At 43.0% G+C, this 20,334-nt stretch overlaps 3 protein-coding genes across 6 annotated transcripts in view; 1 reads left to right on the plus strand and 2 right to left on the minus strand.

The window, feature by feature from the left end:
* Positions 1-346: 346 nt before the first annotated feature.
* Positions 347-6,863, minus strand: spice1 (spindle and centriole associated protein 1). Its single transcript, XM_072378822.1, has 18 exons — positions 6,042-6,863; positions 5,764-5,859; positions 5,442-5,489; positions 5,141-5,281; positions 4,942-5,044; positions 4,653-4,771; positions 4,402-4,490; positions 4,181-4,320; positions 3,953-4,078; positions 3,587-3,861; positions 2,791-2,922; positions 2,573-2,693; positions 2,369-2,482; positions 1,785-2,266; positions 926-1,109; positions 771-846; positions 543-606; positions 347-451 (listed from the first exon to the last, which is right to left on the minus strand). The coding sequence occupies exons 2-18, from the start codon at positions 5,857-5,859 to the stop codon at positions 395-397; spliced, it is 2,367 nt and encodes a 788-aa protein (XP_072234923.1). The 5' UTR covers positions 6,042-6,863; the 3' UTR covers positions 347-394.
* Positions 6,864-8,612: 1,749 nt separating this feature from the next.
* On the plus strand, positions 8,613-15,287 carry LOC140284602 (protein shisa-2). The gene is made up of 2 exons (XM_072378508.1): positions 8,613-9,560; positions 13,222-15,287. Exons 1-2 carry the CDS (start codon positions 9,257-9,259, stop codon positions 13,785-13,787), a joined length of 870 nt encoding a protein of 289 aa, XP_072234609.1. The 5' UTR covers positions 8,613-9,256; the 3' UTR covers positions 13,788-15,287.
* An 842-nt stretch (positions 15,288-16,129) lies between these two features.
* atp8a2 (ATPase phospholipid transporting 8A2) overlaps positions 16,130-20,334 on the minus strand; it is a 44,121-nt gene continuing 39,916 nt past the window's right edge. For all 4 annotated transcript variants that reach the window (XM_072378331.1, XM_072378330.1, XM_072378328.1 and 1 more), the window contains 2 exons: positions 18,450-18,541; positions 16,130-17,629 (listed from right to left, as the gene is read on the minus strand). In XM_072378331.1, coding sequence (XP_072234432.1) covers positions 17,535-17,629; positions 18,450-18,541 — 187 coding nt within the window. In that variant the 3' untranslated portion in view covers positions 16,130-17,534. The remainder of the gene's footprint in view (positions 17,630-18,449; positions 18,542-20,334) is intronic.

The following is a 20,334-nucleotide window of genomic DNA, read 5'->3' on the forward strand; positions in this document are numbered from 1 at the left end:
CCTAAATAAAGGCATGAAAAGACAAATGTTGGATTCCAGTTTTTCTTTGTTCATCTCTGAGGAGCGTGTTTTAATATCCATGGCAACCTGTCAGTGGTTTTAATGTCATGGCTGATTGATTTGTGTTCTTTAAGTTGTGACAAGTTACACTGTAATTGATATCTGATGAAGTGGTACTGTGCACAGTTTCATAGGCTTTCATGAAATGTTAAATGTATCAGATCTTTGAGTCAAAGATCTGTAGAAGGACAGAACAAGAACAAAGAACCAAGAGTTCATTCACTCACATTTCTAAATTCAAAGCATTTTATTTAGTTTAAAAAAAAAAAAGACTTAGACTTAAAAATAGATTTATTTCAATGTCCACGAGTTTGTTTTTTTCTGCCTCCTCTCGTCATCTCACGTGATTAGACAAAGCAAACCATCCGTCTCTTCCTCTTTGCTTGTCCATCTGTTGTGGACAAAGAGAGACCAGTTTACATCCAAGTGATAATAGCTGGTTAAAATTCAAGAAAAGTTCTATCTACAGTGTGTGCGTGTACCTGTATTGTTCCAGTCCTGGTTTCAAAACTAAAACTGGGTGAAGATGTATGAGAACCAGCAGATCTGTAACACAAAATGAGTGGAATTTAATGTTGAACATCTGATAACGGCCAACTGTCCTTCCACAACACACAACCTGACCCTAGATATGAAAACACAGCATCTCTGGAATATCATCTTGTGTAACTTTAGGGTTAAAAAAAACAAACAGAAAAAAAACCACTGACCGTCTCACGCCATCGTCATGTGACTGAAGCTCCCGCTCAGGCAGCAGCATTGACACCTCTGGGCTTCCTCCTCCAGCTGAAAATAAAATAACACCCTGATTTTTAATCATGTGCGATCAGACAACATGGTAATATGCAAGTTTCACCTGCCATACCTTCTGTATTTGGGCTGAAGGCCGAGGGAGGGATGGGAGAGACGGAGGGAGAGACTTTGACTGCAACACTTTGCTTCTGTTGCTCAATAAGCTCAATGAGTCGACCCCGAGCTGCTGCACTTTGCCTGTTGAGCTCCAGGAGGCGCTGTTCCACATTGTTTATACTGAGGCTGCTGGACGAAGCCTGAATGAAAAAGTGGACAATTATTTTCTAAATGTGGATAACGTCCCCAAAAGAAAAACTGACTACTGGGGCATCCCATTGGCTCAGCGCTGGACCGTCACAACGTGGCTCTGAACCAGCTGTTATTCTGTTGTTTTTCCAACATGAAATATTTATGCTATTTCATATTAAATGATCTTTCTTTGTTCTAAATGTTCCTACAGCTGTTCCTAGCAGTTAAAGACTTAGATACTTAGATACGAAACATCCTATATTTGCTCAATTATCTTTAATATGGACGAGAGGATTGTTTTTAACCTTTGTTTCATACTTTCGTATAATTTCTTTGCTTGATTCTTGCTTGACTTTCGACAACTTTCAAAAGAGGAATTTAGTCCTTAAACACTTCAGGACAGTTTGCACCAAACTAGATTTGGATGGAGTCATTGCTCAGTTTGAACGCCCTGTCCTGCTGTTAACACCAAACAGAAATAAATCATAAATCAAATTAATTAACCAGAGTGGGACACCCTCGTTTTTTCATTATAAAGCGCTGATTTCAAACAATAACATGTAACTTTAAAGACTTTAAAGGTGCAACATCCTGTTCCTTTCTCTCCTCCTCACAACCAGGCCATTGTGTGAAAGTTAGACTGATGGCCTCAGAGAGCTGAAGGTTATTGGAGATTATCCAACCTGTGTGTGGCTTTCTGAAGTTTCCCGAGCATCCGATATGGATGTCAGCTGTTGAGGCGACGGCGCCTCTTCAGAGACCCGGATGTGCTGGTTCACTCTGCTGGCGCTTCTGGACCCGGACGTCCTCCTCTCGCCGACGCTCTGGGGTGTGATTCTCCCCGTGCTGATGGGGCTCAACTTCCTCCGCGTGTCATTGCCGTTAGACGTCTCTCCAACCCCGGACTCGAGGCACTTGGCCTGGCAGAGCTGGGCTTTGATTAGATCGTTCTGCCTGCTAAGCTGGGCGATCTCAATCAGCATTGCATCTGGAGACAGCTGCGAGCGGAGAGGGTCCGAGGTCAGGGACAGCGAGGAGCTGGAGGGAAGTCTGCTGAGTGGTAGACTGTTGAGACTTGAGGCAGAGCCACGAGCGTAGACATCCTCACAGGAGTGCCAGTTATCTAAAGAATGAAGCTGACGCTGCTGCTGCACATGATGAGTCACTGCGGAAGAGGGGGGACACACATAATTAGGCCTTTTACATGTAAATGACAGAGGACCAAGATGAGGGGTAATTTAGAGCCATAAAGGAATGAGAGGGTTACCGGGACTTAGCTGCCAGTTGTCTCTCTGACGAGGCGGGGAGAGCAGGACGGCAGAAGAAGCACAAACTTGTGTTTGCTTGGGGTCTCTCTCCGCGACCGGAGCAGTGTAACAAACTGCAAACCAAAAAAAAAGAAACAATTCAGTCATGATTTACAACAAATCCACAGATGGTAAGCATGAGGAAAGATGTTTCCAATGAGAACCTGCAGCGTCAGAATCTTGTGGTGGGTTCATGTGTTCTCCCAGGAGTTCAAGTCCGCCCATCACCAACACCACTGTGTCCAACTTCTGCTCCAACTCAGCTGTGCGCTGCTGGAATCCTTCCTGAACGGCACCAACAACAGACCAAAAGAATGACTCATTATGAGAGAGAGTCACCAGTACAGCTGGAATCTACATAATAAGCTGTTCTCATTTTCACCTGCAGGGCAGCAGCCTCTTCTCTAAGAGTCATTGTTTCAGCAGTGAGGGCATCAATAAGCCCCCGGTGCTCTTTTAACTCCTCCTGCAGTCTTCTTCTTTCCTCAGCCTCTTTCTGAGCTTCAGCGTCCCTCTAACTCAAAGCAGGCACAGGAGGAGTTAACTTAAACAGATGGAAGGGATCAAAACTACACTGAGCTGAAGAAAAAAAAAAACAACAACTACAGAACTGAATTCAGCATTAAAAGACATTGATTTAAAAAGCCTTTCCTGCTGTGATCTTGATGCTGTAACTAAATAAATGCAGCTACTGTCGCGCAGGTCCCATAACAACTTGATCAGATCATGTTAAAAGCAATCGGTTTTACTTGGTTGGCACCAGTTTTCTTTTTCAGCGTCAGGGAGGGGTGGTTTTAAATTGCTGTGACAGATGAATGCCTTCAAACTTTTGTGAGGCCTGGCCTGAAGATCATTTGACGCCGATGGTTGAAAAAAATGTTGACATTTGCGTCTGACGAATGCTTTAAATTGTTTCAAGGAATCAAAGTGACCACATCTCTGAAAAATTAGCCTATGGTTCCAAATTTAAGAGGGTCTGGAAATGGGTATAAAGCCAAAATAGCTATGAAGAAGGACTCCAATAATAGCCTTTTTGGAGACAAACTCATTTGCTTTTTCAGTTTTTAAATCAGCAAAACTAATTTCTTCCCTTCCTTGCGTTTGCACGATGGATTTTCAAACTGTGTATTATCTGATCAGGATTGTTTAATACAGCAGTCTTGGATCTGCTACAGTACCTGTTTAAGGAGGTGAACTAAACGTCCAAGTGTTGACACCAAGGCGACAGAAAATCCAGTGAGACCTTGTGTTCTGAGCTGTTTTGGACTCTCTGCTGATCCCACTACGGTGTCAGGACTCAGATTGTCCAAGTCGTCTTCCACTTGACCCAACATGGCCTGCAGCAGGCCTAGGCTGGACTGGTCCCCACTGAGAGAGGCAACAGATGAACCATCCAGCTCTGAACTCTGAGACACACCCATCCTGGTCCTGTTCGTGCGACTGCTGATCCTTCCTGAGAAAGATAAAAAACGATTATCTGATCTAGTGGCATTCTCACATGGAGTATTTCATTGTGGAGAAAATCAGTACCCCACAGATACTACCTGACTGTCGGAGTAGACATTCAGGATTCAGGACCTGAGTAACCAAGGCAGACGTTTCCCGCTCACCTTCCTCTGAGTGATTCTGTTTGGATCGAACCCGCTGAACAGCCACAGTGGCGTTGAGGGCTGAAACAAGATTGGAAGATTGGAAGAGTCAGCACACAAACCTCTGACATCTGATATAGAGTACATGGTCTACTGTAAATACTTCCTTTAAATGTAACTTGCCCGTTTGGTCTGGTCCTCTTCCTGATGTGCAGGGGGTCACAGGAACATTATCTTTGTCTCCTTGGTGATAGTTGAGATGATGAACTTTCTGTTGCTGAACTCTACCCCGAGACATCGTCTTCATTTTTCGTACATTTGATCTGTATCGAAAAACATGATCAAAGAAGCAGTGACAACAGCAACTCATTCAGTGTTGTGGAATGTTTCAGGGGGATTTATACCTTCGGATCACATGATTCTCTGAACTGCATGACGGATCATCATCCTCCTCTCTTTGATCCAACTTTGAAACCTCTAGGTCATTAAGAGCCTGGAATAAATCATTTCGCAGTGAAAGTGCGTTAATACCACCCAAAAATCTCCACAGAATGCAACAAACAATAAACAAATGTATAGTACATTCTTATCTTTAAAATATCTAATGCCCCATACACACAACCAGTACTATGAATAAATCCCCACTATCACGCACCTCTTGATCCATCATAGACTGGCTGAGCAGAGAAAGGGAAGTTGGACGATCTGGTTTCTGGAGAACAGGCAGCTCTGAGTCAGAGTCACAGTTTGGAGCCATGGTCACACTGGGGTGCCCTGTAGAAATACATGTAGCACCAATTATGTAACCACAGAAGATCAATTACAGCTCTGCCAATGCAAATACATGGAAAAACACCCAATGCTCAAAAGCATCCTTATAAAACAGAGTGTTAATGACATCAGAGTAGCCATTTAACTTAACAAAAAGAAAGTTCTTTAACTACCAGTCTGTCTCCGTGGAGCATCTCCAAACAGGTCTTTGACCACAGCCATGGCTCTGTCGGAGCGGGCCAACACATCCTGCAGCAGCAGCTGATCGGAGAAAACCTGCAGCAACACATCATAATGCAACAGAACTGCATCTAACTCAGCATAAAATGTTTATTCTTTAAAAAAAAAGTACAGGCAAATCATCTCACACACCTCCCTCATGATGCTGAGGCTGGCCTGGTCCATAGGCCCAGGGCTCCCGACGTGTCTGAGACGGCGTTTCAGGGCTTTCTCTCTCAGCTCCCACTGAGCCGCAACTTTGTTGTGAGACTTATGGATCTCATGTCGGTGACTCTGAAGCAGAGAACAATCAGCTGGCATTTTCTTTATGGAATTAAATTCTCAAGCGCTATTATAAAGCCTTGCACAAGATCAAACTTTATGACTTTTGTAGATAAATGCAAATGTAGGCAAGTCACACTAAACGAGCAACAAGCATGAACAAACAGCTTACCAGCTCGGCAGGTGTCAGCTTGTGCACAGACAGGTCATTGACTGTGCCCTGAAACCAAATACTCAGTTGTTAGATTGTACAACAAAAGTTTTGATAACTTTATTACAAAAAGGTGTGTAGTTTGTGCAGTTTTAGTTTGTGAGAATTGCGGTCAACCATCTACTCTAAACCTATAACAATGTCTTCTATATGAATGACAAAAAATGTATATCAGGTCATGGAGGGAGGACAAAGGTTCATTGCAAACAAAAGTGGATTATCTTTCTCACACCATTGCTTCTAGCCAGAACATCAGCGGATGATAAACCAGTTTAACGCTCACCACCCAGTCTCTTTTGGGAGCTGTTGTCTTCTTTGACCGAACAGGCCTTTTTCCTTTGGTGTGTTGTTGAGGACGCCCCGCTCTCACCAACGACATCTGTGTCACATTCAGTACATTTAGTCTCGAAGATTGGCATAAAAAACGTAAAACAGTTCCCCATAACACTTCATGGATACGCTAGCTGTTGACCCTCACTCCCATTTCAAGTTTGAGCATCAGGATACGCAGTTTAACGTAATCTTAGCTGTGCGGCAGTTTAAACCTGATATAAAACTTACGTTTCACAATTAGGAGCCACTGTGAGTAACGAAAATAGTGTTTGGCGCTGTTTAGCTGCCACTTTGAAGGCGAAAAACGTCAACCGGTCTCAAAAGCTGCTGCTCGGTTAGTTGTGTGACAATTTTTCAACAGTTGCGCGCCACTTCCTGTGCTGTTTCCATAGGTACCGCTTCGCAGTGTAGCATGGTGGGAAATGAAGTCCTTTTTATTAGGTTTCGCAGCGACGGGCATTCATGAACTTGCATTAGTACCATCTCGCGGGTTTATCCGAAGCCATACCATTCCCGAAGGCTTCTCGTGGAACATGTGACGTTTCAAATTAAGCTACTTTGCCCCTGTTAGAATTGTCCCATCCAGTTTACAGGCAACGGTTATCGATTCACTGCACTTTAAAATAGTGTCATAGTGTTGTTAGTGTCACAGTGTTGTTCTAATAAGAAATGGTTCGTACATACACGTTAAACACAACTACATCAAACGTGACAACAAAACCGAAAGCGAGACAACCAAAAGAAAACCACAACATTAAAAAAAGCACCAAATTATAGAGACTTCCCTTTAAAGAGAAGGGATTCGTTTCACAAAGCAGACGGAAACCGAGAACAACTCGAGGTTTATTGAGAAAAACCTGGTCCCAACCAGGTTAGGTTCATAGAGTCTGTTACTACAGTAACTAACCGAGAGTTTAAATTACCTCTCTTCCTGAAAAAGGCTAAAGTTACCCCTCTTTCTCTGGTTTGAGTTACCTCCCTTTGTGAAAAACTCCCTCATTTCAGGGTTAATAAACTCAGAGTTTTCACTAAACCTGCTTTGTGAAACGGATCCCTGGACAACTCATTTTGTTTATTACTGGACAGAACTCAAGTCACATATGAGAGTTCAGCATTTGTGAAACACTATGCTTTCTTCAAAGTTGTGTTTTTTTCTGAAATAAAAAGAGTATAGCCTACTGCCTTATGAAATGCTGCTGTTTCGGGAAAAGTTGCGTTTTCTGACACGTTGATTCCTCCCCGAAATTAGTTCTGCATCTTATTTCTGATGTTGTGTTTTGACTTATGCTGCTGTATTTTGCACTTTAAAGTCGCAGAAACATTTTACACACCAATACAGTCTGCTGCTTCCTGAAGTGTAATTGAAAACCAGCAAATAAGAAATATTCAACACTACTATGTAAAAACAAACCCAAATAAAGGTTAAAGTGGGCAAGTTAAAAGGTAAAGTACTCTTGAGAAATCAGACACTGTTAGGCTCATGTAGAAAGGTACAGACATTTCAAAGTTCAACATAAAAAGGACATAAATGTATAAAATCTTAACCTGCATCGTCAATGTTAGGCCAAACAGGCCAAACTACAGCTCCTGTGGCCTTGAGAGCATTTCAACGGGAAATGATGTTGTGACTTATGTTTACATTGGAATTGCACATAAAAGCCGTTTCCCCTTCAAAATACCTATGAATATCGATCGTTTATTTTTTTTTAAAGAAAAAGTGTATTTTTTATGTAGCCAAGTGTTTGCAATGGTGTAAGCATCAGATAACGCCACTAGATGGCAGTGTCACTACTTGTTTACATTTTAGATCTCCATGACAGCGTTTCTCTATTTCTAAATTGCATCCTACTCGTAGGAAATTTATTACTTCCTATAAACTTTGGTTGTATCTGTTAAAACTGAGTTTGGGATATTTCAGAACAAAAAATGGTAAGTGGGCATGTTAACATTTACTAACTAGCCTGGATATGCATTGCAAATATCTGTAGTGAAATTCTTCCTAAAAAAAAAGTCATAAAGTCTTTTCAATTAAAAAGCATTCCAGATATCTATAATATGGTTGATGAATTAACGGACAGCAACAATATTGTTGTGGATATGTAAATATTCAATTAGACAAAGAACTCAATTACAGATACCTGCAATTCCTATCCTTTCTTCCTATGTTAAAATGCTAGTTTACATGTGTTTAAAGGGAAATCATCTACAAATAAAATGCAATATCATGGTGTGATCGTATGAAATGTTAAAAGGCTTACCATGAGCTGCTCTTCTCCACTAAGCACAAATGAAAAATAAATAAATAAATAAATACTCCTAAAACGGAGCTGAACTTATGTGGCAGTTCTCCAAGAAAGCAGAAGTCGAGAGGAAAGCTACACGAAGCTTACTACAGTATTTGTCCGGAAACAAGATGTTTTTCTTTCAAAATAACAACGCTTTAATAACTGCGACGATAACGTTTCTATTTTTTAGACGTGAGATTCCACAGCTGATAGTTAGTATATAATGGAGAGCTCATCAACCACGTGTTATAGGTAAGTTTAAGCGCAGAAGGAAAATGCTGATAATTCCACAGATGTTAACATTGGACTTCGTTTTTCACTGAAGTAACCTATTTCTAATCTAAATAAATGTATATGACATTTCATCTTTCGCTGTGTGATTTAATAAAAGGCTCCAACAGGAAGTAGTACGATACCCTGTTGATTCGTTTCGCGGTCCATCACTGCTTTACAGTGAGGTGTGTATTTGCGCCTGACTTTTTACACGCCCCTCTCCCTCTGACACAAACTTGGACACACTCTGCGCGCCGCAGTTCAATCGGGGCACGGCGACACACACTTGGTCCATAGACTTCTGACGCTCAACAATGCAGACCAGGCCACAAAAGTTTGAAACTTTACGCACGGGACTGGTGGGGAGACGAGTCAGGAGTGACAGCAGCTGTGCGCCCATGGATCAGACTACATGTGTTAGTTTCTCTGCATCATTGTGGAAAGTCATTTGAAGAGCTAGGAGGAGACATGAACAGCCGCGCTGCAGTGCCAAAGGAAATACATTAGTCTTCCCACTCTGGATTTACCAGAGCTCCGAAGATTTACAGCTGGAATATCAGTTAAGATTTGGTAGGCCATACATATCATTTCTCTGAGAGCTCAACTTTCAATCTAACCAATTTTGTATTTTGTGGGAAACAAGGATAATATCCTTCGTTACAGAGCCACTTTCAGAGACTTTGGATCTAAGTTACGCATTACGGATTTCTCTAACAAATGACAGCCTCTAAGTGGTCTGCGGCTTCGTCATTTCATCCCTTCAGCTCCCTGTACCGCACCGATCCAGCGTACCATCACCCTCCTCATCAGGTTCCACGCGGGGAGTAAAAGGCTCTCTGTCCCCTCCAGCGCGCCAGCGTGCAGCCGCGGGCCACCTGGCTGAGAATGTGGGGAGGAGGTTTCCCGATGTCTGTCAGCGTGATTGTGACGCTGCTCCTGGTCATTATTGACGTGAAGGCCAGTGGGGAATATTGCCACGGGTGGCACGACTCTCAGGGCTCCTGGAAAGAAGGATTCCAGTGCCCGGAGAAGATCGACGCAGTGGACGCGATCATCTGCTGCGGGAAATGCGAGCTCCGCTACTGCTGCTCCAGCACTGACGCGCGGCTGGATCAGGGGAGCTGCGACAACGACCGGCAGGCAAAAGACCCCGGGAAAGAGACCAAAGAGAACAAGGACTCCCGTGCAGGTATTATGTCACACTTATTATAAATTCTAATACTTTATCCATTTCATGCAAGTATGATTGTTAAAACAAATAAAACGCTCTTCAAATGAGGGCAAATGGCAAATTTAAGAAAAGAGAAAAACCAAGAAGTCATACAAATTAGACTTCAGAGGCAATTTCATGATTCTAGTGCTCTACATGAGAAATAAGACTGCCAAGTCTCAAGTTTTATTCAAGTGAGTAAAAGCTTGATTATCTGACCTGTTGCTTCAATAAAAAATAGTGAGGGGACTGTGTATATAGTATATAGTCTGAGCTGGTCCTTTTGATTTTCTTGTTCTGGAAAATGAAAAATAGCAGTTCATTTCACAGGCTATAGGTGCACATGCACAGGAAGTCTTGAATTTTAGATTGTAAATTTGAAACATGACCTATGTGAAGCTCGAGTTTCCCCTCATTAACCCAGCAGACTCTCAATATCTCCTTGTCAATGAGTTCATCTGCTGTCTGTCCCGCTTGGCAACGACAGCTGCACAGGAGACAGCAGACTACTCCAAAAACCAGTTAACTGCACTCACAAATGGCAAACTGTGCCATGCCGCTGCACCTTATAAATAGCGGTGTTTGTTCTGTAACAGCGCAAGAGGGATCCAGGGCTCAGATCACGCTGTCCCCACGGGGATCAAATTTGGACTTGACCGGATCTTGGAGAGTGGTTCACTAAGCGCGCTGACAGCCCTGTTCATAAAGCACTCAAATCGCGTTATGTGTAATTTCCTATCAGGTTCCTATACTAACCCCCCACCCCACCCCACCCCAGGATCTATCACAGTAAACAAAAGCACCTCCCCTCCTATTCCCCACTTTCAAGAGTTTCACACTTTGACTTGCTTCCATTAATACATACATACATTCTAGCTATAGTAAACTAAGTGACAACAATACAAACTTCTTCCGCCCACTCTGGCTCCTCTTTCATCGTTGCTTACATTCCCATAAATTAATCTACCATACAGTCTCTTGTAGCTGTGTCACATCTTGAAAAATGGTAAATGAGAATATATTGCAGCAAATGCACGAGAGAAAAATACAACACTGTCCTATTTCATGTTTCTTGGAGGATATTATGCCCTCTTTGGCCCTGCAGCTACACTGTAATCTGTCATTTATCATGCCTTATCACCGCAGGAAGAGGTATATACATTCCACTCAGTGGCCTCCAGCCAAAATAACCTAAAGAAAAGCTGCTTTTTTCTCACTAGGAACAGAGGAAAAGTTTTTTTTGCCTTTAATCTAAAGACCAGTTAACTTTGTGCATTTTCCACATTTTTCATATGCCTGCAGCCTATTCATCATTTAAGAAAGATACACACCACAGTGTCAGAGGATAACGGGCAGGAAATTATTAATGTGCTCAACATGAGGGAACATGTGGTATTTAGGAACAGGAGAATGCCCGTGGGATAGCCCAAGGAGACAGAGGGAGTCCAGCCAGCCAGCCAGCCAACCACAAAGACTCTGCCCAAAACAAGAGCTTAAGAGTGGGGGCTGCTGTTGCTGCAGCGTGGCTGCCTCGGCTCAGCTGCAGCAACAGGTGTGGATGAGTGACAGGGAACAATAGGGGGGCTTAGACCGCCATGTGCACCAAAAGTGATTTCTGTGCTCACTCAAAGCAAGAACAAAAGAGTGTTTTTTTTGGAATATGGAATCTGACCTGATAGTGAACGAAAGATACAGCATCTACATGTTCAGAAAAGGAAAAAGAGCATTTACAAAGGTTAGGTTAAATAACTGTTTCATGCCAAATAAACAGTATTGTCCAATATTTTACAGATGGGTTAAAAAGTTCAAACATGTCTAGAACAAGTTAAGATTTAAGCAATCTTATAAGGAGGCTGTGTGTGGGTGGATTCTTACTGATGCTTTCTAGCTCATTTATCATCTCTTGTCCGTCGAGCTTTACATAGTGGAACCACAGGATTAACTGTAATTAGCTCCATTTGAAGTTGCTTCAACAGTAACATTCTGCAGTGCTCATTTGAAATAATTTGATATTGGAATATATGATAGTATAGTCTAGTCTAAAAGACTTCTGTTAGATTGTAGGATTGGTGTTCATCCTTGCTGGACTTTAAGCTGGCCCCTTTCTTTTCCATCAGTGATTTACTGTACAGTTTTGGAAAGCCGCTCTGGAGTGAAAGCAGGGATGAAATAACTATAATTTTTTTTTGCAGTGCAGAAAAAAAAAGGGAGTTTAGATGTTGAGATCAAGGCCATACAAGAGCACGAAAAGATGGCAGTGAAAGACTCCTAGGGCCATTTCTGCTCATGTAACCTATATGTGTTGTCATACAAAGTCTCTGTTAAAACCTGTTTACTGGGTGCTGAGTAGCTGTGGGGTACTCTGAAGTTGACACCACCTCTTGTCCAAAGGAAATGGGTCAAGGTCCTGGTTTGTTTCATGTTCTGCGTGCCCCAGCCTCCTCTGCCGCTGGCATGTTGTCATGATGTCTTCACTCCCTCTGCCAACGAGAGACCTCCAGCTTTTAACAGGTTTCGTGCAGTAATCCTCTTAATACCCTGCGACTTTGGATGAACATTTTGAAAAGTCATATGGATGTATTTCAAAGAGCTCAGAGACAAAAGGAAACTGGAGCCAGCTGCCACCTTCCTCTCAGTGGCATACAGTTACACCTCATGACAACATGGGCACATTCAAAGTGGAAAATAACTACACCCTGTGGGAACAATAACACGCAATTAATCACTTACAATGTAACATGGACGTTATTGTATTTGGAAGGTGTTTTGTGTGCGCAGGGACGCAAATGAATGCTTGAGAGAAACGAGTGACCTCATCTTAAAAGGCGTTCCAGCCGAATTCACTTAGTGCTTTTTGCGAAAAGTCCCTGTTATAGAAGTTGGAAAGGAAAGTTATTGTTGATCATGTTTCCAACTTGTTGCTGGAACTTAACACATTTGGACTGTTAAACCCTGAGCTTTCACCTATACAAATGTCAAAACGTTACATGTTCCATAACGCCTCTAATGTTTGACCCAGCATACGACTCTGAGTGGTGGGATTCTGAGTTTCACAAGTGGTTTGAGTGTGATTTGCTCTTTTAAACAAAATGAAAGAAAAGGTCACATAGAAGGAACTAGCTCATTCCTCTGATTTACAGAGCTGAAAAACCTCCCATTCTGCTACATTAAATCAGTCTACTTTAATACTTTTCTTTAAGCAGATGCCAAATACCACAGTTCAACTAGAGTAACTTATTTTCAAAGGCTCAGCCAAATAGCCGCAGAGGGTCACAAATATCTGCAGGCGGCCAGGCTTAAGAATGTCACCCACTCCAACACACTCAAAGGTCTGTGGGGTCAAGGAGGCTGGGGACACAGCAGGGTGCAGAGGATTAAAACAGATCAAAACAAAGTTAATAACTGCTAATGAGAGCCTGGGATTCCCCAGGGACCCAATCCTGTGCACCTTTAATTTTTCCGTTCTAGTCCAAACACTCCTTTCGTTTAAGCTTTTGTCTAATACGATCTCCTCTCACGTGTAGGAGCTGCTGTGCCAAAACGTGAGCATGCTGGCAGCATTTTCATTTGATTGTTTATTTTAGAAGCCAATACTTTGCAACTAAACCAGTACTTTTATCTGTTATCATTCCTCTTCTAGTGCCCATCTATGTGCCATTCCTGATTGTGGGCTCTGTGTTTGTTGCCTTCATCCTGGTTGGCTCTGTGGTTGCTGTATGTTGCTGCCGCTGCCTCCGACCCAAGCAGGAACTGTCAGCAACAGGTGCCACAGGAGGTGGGACCACTGGTGGGCGCCTCTTGGAAACCATCCCCATGATGGCAAACACCTCCAGGGGCTCCTCGTCCCGGCAGTCCAGCACAGCCACCTCATCCAGCTCCTCTGCTCCACCTGCGGCCCCCCGCAATGCCCCGCCTCCTCACATGCGAGCGCAGGCCTCCTGCTGCTTGTCACCTGACGCCAGCGTCTTCGTCAACATGCCAACTAACTTCTCCGTTCTCAACTGCCAGCAGGCAACACAAATCATGCCTCACCAGGGACAGTTCTTGCACCCGCAGTACATTGGCTATGCCCACGCTGTGTCCGCTACCCCAACCTTTTTGGACCCTACTCAGGGAGGATATAGACCTCTCCAGTCCCCCTGCCCTCCTCCCACCGGTGGGTCCAGTATCACCAGTGACCAGAAATACCCCCCTGTGACAGTGTGATGTGGGGTCAGTCTGTAGACCACTCTACCACTTTGTTGCAAACTTCTGAAGTTTAACCCCTGACGGCTGCAGCAGAGACCTTGGGCACACTGTCAGAGTGGGGGGGGGCTAAAAGCAGAGAGGCAAACTCATATAAAGCCTGCTATAAGTGGGGCTTTCCCTGCTATTGTGTGTGGTGTGTGTCTGTTTAGTGTTTCATATGATCTTTTGGCGAATTGCACTGAGCTAAGCTCAGCCTGTGATTGGTATGATGGATGTGTATTTCTCCATCTTGATGAAAAGACAAAACTGCTGCTTGGAAGGTTACACAACCCAGGTGGTACCGGTACACAGTTCAGTGCAGCCTGCAGCTCAAATAATGACTGCATGTTTGCGTTTTCATGGACGTGAAGGTGATGCGTTAAAAAGATTTGCTGGCTTATATGTGCAGGGATGAGTGACGACTGGATGATTTATGGCAGTAAACTGTACGAAAAACGGATATTCAAGCAAAAAGAACATGACCACATGCTGTGTTTATGCCATGTCCACATCTGTGCTTGTGAATGAGTGATTTTTGTTTGTGTTGAAAGAATGAGGAAAGAAAGCATGTGGATAGATGTTAGTACTGTATGTGTGCGAGTATGAGGCGAGGGTGTGAAGTGTGGAGGGATGTGGTCTTATGAGTAAGTGTGAGTGAACTGTGTGTAATGGGAAATGCAGGTGGTGTGATGTGAAAGGCAGTTGCAATCTCCCAGTAGGCCATTTAAACTCTAATGAAGTGAACACAGGACACGGACTGTGACGCTCCACCCATCTATACAATCCCCCTCCTGCTAACCAGAAATGGGGGGAAAAAAACTAAAAAAAAAAAGATAGAAAAAAAAGATCCCGACAGCTTTGAGCAGAAAACCACTCATAGACCTGAAAAATTACAATATTGGCACGAAATCTGTGGCTAATGTTCCTTGGAAGTATGAGTGCGAGACATTGGGGTGAGGCAGCTCTCTGAAGATCACAGAGTTAATTACACAGCAAAGACTCTGCCAGCCAACCCCCTCACATGTCTCCTGTGAGAAGTGAGTGTGTGCACATTTAACACTGGCACAGTTCAGTGAATTAACACTAGCAGCTCTGAGTCACAATTTTCCATTTAAGAAAGGTACGGAAGTGGCAGTTACTGGCCGTTAACCCCCCCCAAAAAAAGTCCAACTTGCTTCATTTTCAGCTGTTAAGTATACTATTGTATGGCTGGGTCACTGATGTCTGAGGTATTTGCTGCTCCACGGAGCAGGCAGCCTGAGATATCCTTAAGTACAGAAACTGGTACGTTTGTGCACCTCATCTGTACTCCAAGCACAACTTCTGTAAGATACAGTGGGCAGCTTGTGTGACACAAAATAAGAGTATGTCAAATGGTAGATTCATTCTAGATTGAATGTGTTTTTTTTCCACTCTGAAATTCTAAATGGTGCAAGAGAGATGTTTTACATATGAATTTGAAAAATAAACATTTTTAAACAAAAAGCAATGTCCTGAGAAAGCTTGTGTTTCAGACTTTTGTTGTCTCGTGCTGGCATAGAAACACATCCACTAATAGTTTGTGCTTTAAGAAAGAAATAAAACAAGGTACGAGTAACACATGGACACAGACACTTGGAGACGAGGCTTGGTCTAACAAAAAAAACAAAAAAACATGGTGAATGGGTTCTCTTAATCCCTTTGAAAGACTCACACAAAGAGACATGGTCTTAAGCTATTAGAGACGTTGCATACATTGACATACAGGTCTGCCTCCCACAGAGGACAGACCAAATACCTGTTGCATCACCTGATGCACAGGGGAGAAACAATCAAACAGAACAATGGACAGTTTAAACCTATGATGATGTGAATGGGTAGCTTTGGCAGGCTCTTCTAAAGGCTCGGCTACAGTAATGTGGAAAGTGGTGAGGGCCACTGAAGAGTCACTGGGGAGAAGCTGAAAATCATAAATGGCTCTCCAGGTCCTGACCTGGCCGCGGCCCGATGGATTCTCCATACTGCAGCAGCTGTGGCTGGTTTGGGTTGGGCCACATTCAGGAAGGTGGGTGGGAGAGGGATCTCCAGTTGATGGGGAATATTCTCCTAATGGTCTGTCTGCACTAACTCTCCTGGGCTTAAAGAGGGAATGGGGGAGATATTTTGATATTTAAAATCATATGCATTTCATGTCAAATAATCTTGCTCAATATATTTTTACGTCTCTATTTTCAGCATGAAATGTCAACCAAACTCTTCCAGCTTCCCTGAAGCTACAGTTGAACCCAAATCCTCCTACTTGACTACATGAGTGCTTAGCTAAAAGTCAAAACACAAAGACATTTTTTCAGGCCATGGATTGATTAGATTTAATGATTAAGACTCAAATGGACAACGCCCCCCCTCTCCAAACCCTCAGTCTTGCATTCCTGAACCAGAGTGTCCTCAACACAGAACACACAGACAATGGACTCTACATTCAGACAAATCCCAGAGCCAGAGAAACACATGATCCGTGCGAGTGTTTCTATCAATGCCTATTAGGAGTAGTTCAAGTAAATTTTTCCCTCTAAAACATGTCTCCACACATGAGTACAAAAAAAGACATTGATGACAAGAAAAAATATATATAAACACATATTATACGTTAATGTCCACTTTTAATTAAAAAAAAATAATAAAGAAAGAAAAAGTCCAGTAAACCCTGGAAATCCAACAGACCTGGGGGAGGAAGTGTTAATGCCAGGTATGTTGCTTCTACATCAGCTGATTATGCTAGATGGCAGCATCATGAATCACAGGAAAATAGAAAAACAAGAAAAATAACTCAAACTGTTGAGAGAGAGAGGAGATGTTCCGCAGAGTGGGAAAGACATGGAGGCTGCAGAGCCGCTATGAGATGCAGAGATTAGGAAGAAATGAAGGGAGAGATAAGCAAGAGGAGGTCCCAGAGGGGTAGGAGGGGCTGCAGCAGGGTGGTGGTCCAGTTTGGGGCGAGCGTTCTGCCTCAGTGGCAATTCTGTGGTGCTTGGCAGTGAGGCTCGATGCTGTGATGGAGGGAACAGGGCCTGTAGCTGTGGTGCAGGGCTCTAGCAGGTCCTTCCCTCCTACCCCTTTTCAGGAATTCAATCTGCGGCTGGATGTGTGCACGTGTGTGTGTGTGTGTGCGTATTTATTTTGGCGTCCCTTTTCCGCGACGGCATGTGATGACAGATGACCTGAACCCTCGTGAGAGGGAGATGAGAGGTACCCTTTGAAGCAAAGACACGTAGACAGATACACACATGCACACAAACACAGGAGCGCCAATGCGTGCAGACATACATGCACGGGCAGATACAGACGCACTGCAAAGCACACACACACGCACACACACATTGACAGAGTGGCATGAAGTAAACCCAGTCTGGGGGGTATACTGATACAAGTAGCAGTCTCTGAGTTTGACTTGGCATGTCTGTCTGTGGATATGATCGCTCAAGCCTGTGCAGCGTTTGTGGGTTTCAATGTTTGTTCTGTATTTGGCCTGGTCCCTTCTCCCAACTCAGTCCTCCGTGCGCCAGCGACGGCCTTCAGACCCGACCTTGACTCCCCACCCCACCCTGTCTTGGTGAGGGGTCATGTCATTGTTCCAGTAAGGCCACAGCAAGGGTCACTCACCCCGCATGAGGGGATCACTGTAGTCTGTCTCCACCGTTGCCTTGACAACCATTGCTACGGTGAGCCAAAGCCTTGATCAGGGTGGGGCTAGAGGCTGGGGCGCTGGCGGGTGGTGTCGTAGGAACGAACTACTTGGGACTGGGACACCACGCCGTGCTCCTCCTGAGAGAAGGCATAACCATCTGTAGAGAGACAGAAGAAAAGACATCTCAGATGCTGAGTTGGCGAGCTCAAAGTGACAAGATGTTTTTTTATTTTTTATACTCGAACAAAGAGAAATTTTACTTCAGTTTCATTGAGACTTCCACAACATGCATTTGATGTTTTGGATATTTCATATTTGGCTTTTTTTTCTTGTATGTGTATATAACGTTTTGCTAAGTAACGTCTTATTATGCATTTGTGGATTGCTTTATGTGTGTGAGTGTAATAAAAAAGTTTTATTTTTGTCCAAACAGTAGTTAAAACCCCACAGATTTTCAACTATTGGATAGTTCATCAGTGAAATAACGTAACTAAACACTTGTTTTAGCTCTGGATTGGATTTCTATTTCGTTGGTCACCAGGTATGTGTTCTTAACTGACTATTTGAAATCAATTTCTCCTTTAGTGTTTTGGTTTTGTGGAATAAAATAAACAGCTTTGTATTCTCTCTCAGGTCACTTGTCAGTGCGCTTTTACACAGATCATTTAAACTCTTTAACAAGTACAGTTTCTTTGAGTTGGATAACTTTTTTAAAGTTTTGATTCTTTTACATATTTACTGTATTAAACAAAACATGAATTTGACATAAGGATGTCTGCAAGATATGCAAATGTTGCAATGCTAAACATGGGCTCCTTGATCTCTTTATTCCATGTTGCGACAGTAAAACGTGGAAACTAACGCTAAAACTGCTGGCGTTCCCTTCTTGACTTTCTTAAATGAATAACAGACACACTAAGCTTTATAACCTGTGTTGAGAAAAGGTTCCTGCTCGTATCTTTTGTAAGGACACTCACGTGACACAGTCTGCTGCACCGAGTTTGAGCGTCCTACACTTGAAGGTGTTTTCCTAAAGACTCTTGTCAGAAGATGGGCTCGTTCGTTTAGACTGCAAAAACAAGGAAATGAGGGACAGTTACTCCACAGCTTTACAGCACACCAAGTAATAAATAATGATAGGTCAAAAGGATTTCTATGACTCACAACTACACAACACCATTATCAGCTACCCTGAAGTATTTCTTCTTCATTTTTCAGAGTCTTTGACTCTAAGGCTTCAGTTTAGACTGGTGGAGGTCTGATGCATCAATTTTTGATGTGCCAATGCATGAATAAACTGCTGATTACCAGACAAAATAAGCATTTGCTTCAGGGATCAACATAATAAGACACTGATTAACAAGTCAACAAAATCTAAGTGAATTTAGGAGCGGAGGGGGGTGGCTTTGATACTGACTGCTTTTGACATTCAATTCAGCCCAACTGTAGGTCATAGACTGCCTGCAGAGTAACAGCCTATCTACAGTAAACTATTCCTCACCCCCTGGCCACTCCTCTCTCCTCTCCTCATAACTCCCCCCTTTCCAAGAAGAAGAGTGGGTCCTCTGTTCTAAGACCACACGCCGTCACGGCTCCTCTCCTCCCGTGACCAAATATAACCAAGGCCTTTCCACAGATTCCACACAAATGCACGCACATTTATTACATTTGTGAATTTTCCTCCCATCTCATCACAATCGTTGCCCCTATTTAAGGTATACATTGAAGGTAAACGTAAAGACGCTGACAACCACGTCAGGATTATTTGATAGAATTTACTTAGCACCAATATTTTCCAGTGTAGCATTAAGGCGAGGGTTTTCCACAGCACTTGCTCCATTCTACAGTGATAACGATCAGAGGACAAGTTATGAACTAGAGCCAGCACTCCCAAGGCTAACTTTAGGACCGAGCAGTTTGGAAACTCTTACAAATGAATATGACTGTTGAAAATCCTCTGAGCTTTTGTGAAAATGAGAAAAAAATCTGAAAGAGCCTTAAAGTTTTGCTTAGACAGATGACAGGGCTGAGTGGACGATAAAAGACTAAATGGCGGCTAGATAAATACATGAACAGCTCGTGCATCAGTATGACCCAAGCTGATCTTTCTCTGACTGTGATGTCTCTCCTTGAATACCTGCTGATTCAAGAGCTCAAGGATGTTCTCCGTTAGAATTCCTCCCCTGAGAAAATCCTGCACTGTACCTCGCGCCTATGCCAAGAACTACTCAGGAACTGCAAACACAGATGTTATTTTTTTTCCCCATTTTGCTCCGTGCTTCTCTGCCCACCCTTACTTTCCATCTGATTTGAAATGGAGAGGATGCAAGGATGTAGTTCTTGCTTCCATGGTTTTAAAAAGCAGGTTCAATGAAGGATAGGGCCATTTGTAAGGGTGAGGAAGAGCAACGTTAATATCCACGTATCCCTCCCTATCCTGAAAGATACCTCAGACTTCTTCATCTCAAGAAGCAGCCCGTGTCACTCCGTTCTTTTTGCAGCTAATCATGGTAACCGAGGATTACCCAGCTTATTGTTACACTTACTGGCAAAGAACTGTGAAACTAATACTTAATCCATTTATTCAATTGCTACTTATTTATACTTATAGCTGCACCATCTGTACTTGCATGTGTCCATTTTAACAACAACTGTACGTGCTGTTTGGTAGCTGATTTATTCAATTGTTTCATTGGTTGATTGGAAACAATATGTAAAAAAAGTTTAGATGAATAATTAGCAATAGAGGTACAGCTCTAAACTGGTGTGAACATAAAAAGTACAATATTTGCACATATTTAATCCAACAACAACCATTGCATTTTGTTCTAACACAACTCTACAAACACCACAGACTAAGGC

The sequence above is a fragment of the Leuresthes tenuis genome, unplaced genomic scaffold (assembly GCF_036924035.1).
Source record: "Leuresthes tenuis unplaced genomic scaffold, fLeuTen1.0.hap1 SCAF_24, whole genome shotgun sequence".
NCBI classification, from domain to species: Eukaryota; Metazoa; Chordata; class Actinopteri; order Atheriniformes; family Atherinopsidae; genus Leuresthes; species Leuresthes tenuis.

Excerpts from the sequence above, each read along its gene's own strand:
- spice1 (XM_072378822.1), bottom strand. The coding sequence starts at position 5,859 with ATGTCGTTGGTGAGAGCGGGGCGTCCTCAACAACACACCAAAGGAAAA. Across the intron at positions 5,045-5,140 it reads GCCTCAGCATCATGAGGGAG|GTTTTCTCCGATCAGCTGCT; the intron begins GTGTGTGAGATG and ends GTGTTGCTGCAG. Across the intron at positions 2,267-2,368 it reads CAACTGGCAGCTAAGTCCCG|TGACTCATCATGTGCAGCAG; the intron begins GTAACCCTCTCA and ends CCTCTTCCGCAG.
- LOC140284602 (XM_072378508.1), top strand. The coding sequence starts at position 9,257 with ATGTGGGGAGGAGGTTTCCCGATGTCTGTCAGCGTGATTGTGACGCTG. Across the intron at positions 9,561-13,221 it reads GAACAAGGACTCCCGTGCAG|TGCCCATCTATGTGCCATTC; the intron begins GTATTATGTCAC and ends TTCCTCTTCTAG.